The sequence below is a fragment of the Haliotis rufescens genome, unplaced genomic scaffold (genome assembly GCF_023055435.1).
Source record: "Haliotis rufescens isolate VD_foot unplaced genomic scaffold, xgHalRufe1.0.p SCAF_8, whole genome shotgun sequence".
Lineage (NCBI taxonomy): Eukaryota > Metazoa > Mollusca > Gastropoda > Lepetellida > Haliotidae > Haliotis > Haliotis rufescens.
Window position 1 is genome coordinate 48,156,039 of NW_025964372.1, and position 4,491 is coordinate 48,160,529.

At 46.3% G+C, this 4,491-nt stretch overlaps 1 protein-coding gene across 1 annotated transcript; it reads right to left on the bottom strand.

The window, feature by feature from the left end:
* Window positions 1-1,430: 1,430 nt before the first annotated feature.
* On the bottom strand, window positions 1,431-4,112 carry LOC125377044 (macrophage receptor MARCO-like). The gene is made up of 2 exons (XM_048389847.1): window positions 4,061-4,112; window positions 1,431-2,224 (listed from the first exon to the last, which is right to left on the bottom strand). Exons 1-2 carry the CDS (start codon window positions 4,110-4,112, stop codon window positions 1,431-1,433), a joined length of 846 nt encoding a protein of 281 aa, XP_048245804.1.
* Window positions 4,113-4,491: the final 379 nt, after the last annotated feature.

The following is a 4,491-nucleotide window of genomic DNA, read 5'->3' on the forward strand; positions in this document are numbered from 1 at the left end:
CTATCAAGACCAATACCAGGATTAGGATACCAACAAACAGCCCATTTCATACGACACTGGTAAAGATTGGAGATTATGCAGAAATACACAGTGCTAGTCTGTCGCCTGGCATTATCAGTGGGGAAAAGGAGATATTAGTTATGTCCTATGTTGAAGGAAATGAAGCAGGGTCAGGATTTCTGTCCCTCATGACTTTGGTTCGTCCTGGCTTACAATCCGGAGAGGCATTTCGTGTTTATGCTATTCCATCGTTTGATTCATCAATCCTTATACTTCATCCACTGTCCCCATCCAACACTTACTCCATCATTATCAATGACACCACACTGGTTTCATTCGACACCTTTGATGTCGGCCCAAACTACGTGGTCTTGAGGACAGAGATGGAGGCAGGGTCCCATGTTGTTACTTCCGCCAACATGTCAGCCCGAATCAGTGTGTATGTGTATGGCAGGGGCGACGGGGCGTCTTACAGCTTTATAGGCGCATGCGTCAGGAGAAAAGAAGAAGGTAAGATATATCGGAATGATCATAATCTCGATCTTACATACGGTTGAGCCAAAGATTGTTTTCGAGCGAAGGTGGGAGGAGGTCGGTTTTCAATCTGTTGTGATTGAAAACAAAAGTGATGAGGGAGAAAAACTAATATTTTGCACACCAAAAATGTGAACAAACACAATATGGGACACATTGAATTCGGCTTTTTAATCCAGTGTCAGTTGTTAAGCATTTAGAACATCTGCTTCATACATGTACTTGTGTGATAGGAAATCAGAACATTTTAGGGGGACGGGGGAGCAATACATGAGTGACGCACAGGATTGATTGTCACGCGCGGTTTCTGAAAAACATTTCCATCGTTGCCTTTTATATTTATAGCGTAAATTCATTGACATTGACAGAATGGGAATATATAAAAATACAGCCATCTTCGCTCGCATCTGTCTGTACCGTGTACACAATTGTGAATTATAGCATTTAGAACTTTCTTTGAGAGGAATAAAATTGACCCATTGAAATCATTTCCAGCTATTTTGTTTTAGTGGTAGGTTATATATAGTGTGTTATAAACATTCCCTCCAGACACTTACACTTATTCCCTTATTTGTTACAGATTCCTCTTCACTGATCACTCAAAATCTAGAAAACAATACCAGTCCGATGCCAACACCAGCCACAAGTAGTCAACTTCAGGGGTCTAGTCACTTTGCAGCGCCCGTAAAACCTAATTACACCGTACCACCTGCAGATCCAAGTGTATCTTTAGAACCATTGAAACCCAGGGACACATTGACACCTTCACCTCCTGGTGCCACCTTAGCGTCTTCAGATCCTAGTGCATCCTTTCTGCCTTCAGGGCTAAGTGCCACCTCAGCGCATTCAGCGCCCGTGCCCACATTAGCGCCTTTAAAACCAAGCGACTCCTTCGATCATTCAGGGCCTACTGACACCTCAGTTTCTTCAGATCCTAGTGTCACCTTAGCGCCTTCAAGTCCTAGTGTCACCTTAGCGCCTTCAGATCCTAGTGTCACCTTAGCGCCTTCAGATCCTAGTGTCACCTTAGCGCCTTCAGATCCTAGTGTCACCTTAGCGCCTTCAGATCCTAGTGACACCTTAGCGATTTCAGATCCCAGTGACACCTTAGCGCCTTCAGATCCTAGTGTCACCTTAGCGCCTTCAGATCCTAGTGTCACCTTAGCGCCTTCAGATCCTAGTGTCACCTTAGTGCCTTCAGATCCTAGTGTCACCTTAGTGCCTTCAGATCCTAGTGTCACCTTAGCGCCTTCAGATCCTAGTGTCACCTTAGCGCCTTCAGATCCTCGTGTCACCTTTGCTCCTTCAGATCCTAGTGTCACCTTTGCGCCTTCACATCCTAGTGTCACCTTAGCGCCTTCAGATCCTAGTGTCACCTTAGCGCCTTCAGATCCTAGTGTCACCTCAGCGCCTTCAGATCCTAGTGTCACCTTAGCGCCTTCAAGTCCTAGTGTCACCTTAGCGCCTTCAAGTCCTAGTGTCACCTTAGCGATTTCAGATCCTCGTGTCACCTTAGCGATTTCAGATCCTCGTGTCACCTTAGCGCCTTCAAGTCCTAGTGTCACCTTAGCGATTTCAGATCCTCGTGTCACCTTAGCGATTTCAGATCCTAGTGTTACCTTTGCGCCTTCAGATCCTAGTGTTACCTTAGCGATTTCAGATCCCAGTGTCACCTTAGCGCCTTCAGATCCTAGTGTCACGTTTGCGCCTTCAGATCCTAGTGTTACCTTAGCGATTTCAGATCCCAGTGTCACCTTAGCGCCTTCAGATCCTAGTGTCACCTTAGCGCCTTCAGATCCTAATGTCACCTTAGCGCCTTCAGATCTTAGTGTCACCTTTGCGCCTTCAGATCATCGTGTCTCCTTAGCGCCTTCAGATCCCAGTGTCACCTTAGCGTCTTCAGATCCTCGTGTCACCTTTGCGCCTTCAGATCCTAGTGTCACCTTAGCGCCTTCAGATCCCAGTGTCACCTTAGCGTCTTCAGATCCTAGTGTCACCTTTGCGCCTTCAGATCCTCGTGTCACCTTTGCGCCTTCAGATCCTAGCGTCACCTTTGCGCCTTCAGATCCTAGTGTCACCTTAGCGCCTTCAGATCCTAGCGTCACATCTGCGCCTTCAGATCCTAGTGTCACCTTTGCGCCTTCAGATCCTAGTGTCACCTTAGCGCCTTCAGATCCCAGTGTCACCTTAGCGTTTTCAGATCCTAGTGTCACCCTAGCGCCTTCAGATCCTAGTGTCACCTTAGCGCCTTCAGATCTTAGTGCCACCTTAGCGCCTTCAGATCATCGTGTCTCCTTAGCGCCTTCAGATCCCAGTGTCACCTTAGCGTTTTCAGATCCTAGTGTCACCCCAGCGCCTTCAGATCCTAGTGTTACCTTAGCGCCTTCAGATCCTAGTGTCACCTTAGCGCCTTCAGATCCTAGTGTCACCTTAGCGTCTTCAGATCCTAATGTCACCTTAGCGCCTTCAGATCCTAGTGTCACCTTAGCGCCTTTAGATCCTAGTGTCACCTTAGCGCCTTCAGATCCTAGTGTCACCTTAGCGCCTTCAGGTCCTTATGCCACCATAGCAGATTCGTTTCCTAGTACGACATTAGAGCATTCAAAACCTAGCGACTCCCTAGAGCATTCAGGACATTGTGAAACCTCAGAGCCTTCAAAACCAAGCGACTCCCTAATTCCTTCAAGACCTAAAGACACCTCAGAGCCTGCAGAACACAGTGCCACCTTAGCGCCTTCAGACACCAGTGCATCCTCAGTGCCGTCAGAACCCGATGCCAGCTTACTGCCTTTAATACCCAGCGACTCCTTTAACCCTTCAGAACCTTATTTCACCTTGGAGCCATCTGAATCTTATAAAGGCGTGAAGTCTTCGCAACCCGGTGACGAATTGTTTGCACAAACACCGACGCCTTCAGAAAGTATGCTTGTATCTCCAAATGATATTTCTATGACACCCTCATACAATGAGATAATCTTATCTCATGTTAGCTACTTACCAGCAAAGGACACGGGTTATGATGTAAGCTTTTCGTACACCACTATAACGACATCGACATCATCGACTGGTGAACGAACACCGGAAACAGAGACAGGGATGAATCCTTCAACCGTGTTCTCTCCCCTCTCGCCAAGACTTTGTTCATGCCCCTGTCCCGTGGCCGCAAGGCAAGCGAGGAGTGTGCTGCAATCAGTTTTATCTGTGAGAAAGGCAAAACTAACACTGAATACAATGAGTCTATCATCTCAGATTCGAAAGCGTCGCAGCTCGTATGACGGGCGGACCTCGTCAAAGGCGTTAGGCTACGCCGGGATGTTGGTTGTGTTTGTACCCCTGCTTATGGTTTTCTTTGGTGATGCAGCCCTAATTCTTACACATGTGACAGGTAAAACTTAACAACACAGAGCAAATCGTCGAAGATTGATATATTTTCGTACTCCGTCACATGCAAATAGAATACGTTATTTAAAACGGATTTGTATTGATGCATGTATGTTTTGTTTGCTAAATGCATCAAACAGCTGACCCTTGTCCATATTCCCATCGCTCACATGTCCAAGATACAAAACTAGAGGCATATTCCCATCTCACAAATATCCAAGCTACAAAACTAGAGTCATATTCTCATCTCACACACGTCAAAGACACAAAACTGGAGGCAGATTCCCATCTCACACACGTCCAAGACACAAAACTAGAGTTATATTCCCATCTCACACACGTCCAAGATACAAAACTAGAGTTATATTCTCATCTCACACACGTCAAAGACACAAAACTGGAGGCAGATTCCCATCTCACACACGTCCAAGACACAAAACTAGAGTTATATTCCCATCTCACACACGTCCAAGACACAAAACTAGAGTTATATTCCCATCTCACACACGTCCAAGCTACAAAACTAGAGTTATATTCCCATCTCACACACGTCCAAGACACAAAACTAGAGTCATA

Excerpts from the sequence above, each read along its gene's own strand:
- LOC125377044 (XM_048389847.1), bottom strand. The coding sequence starts at position 4,112 with ATGCCTCTAGTTTTGTATCTTGGACATGTGAGCGATGGGAATATGGAC. Across the intron at positions 2,225-4,060 it reads CGATGGGAATATGGACAAGG|GATCTGAAGGCGCTAAGGTG; the intron begins GTCAGCTGTTTG and ends ACGTGACACTAG.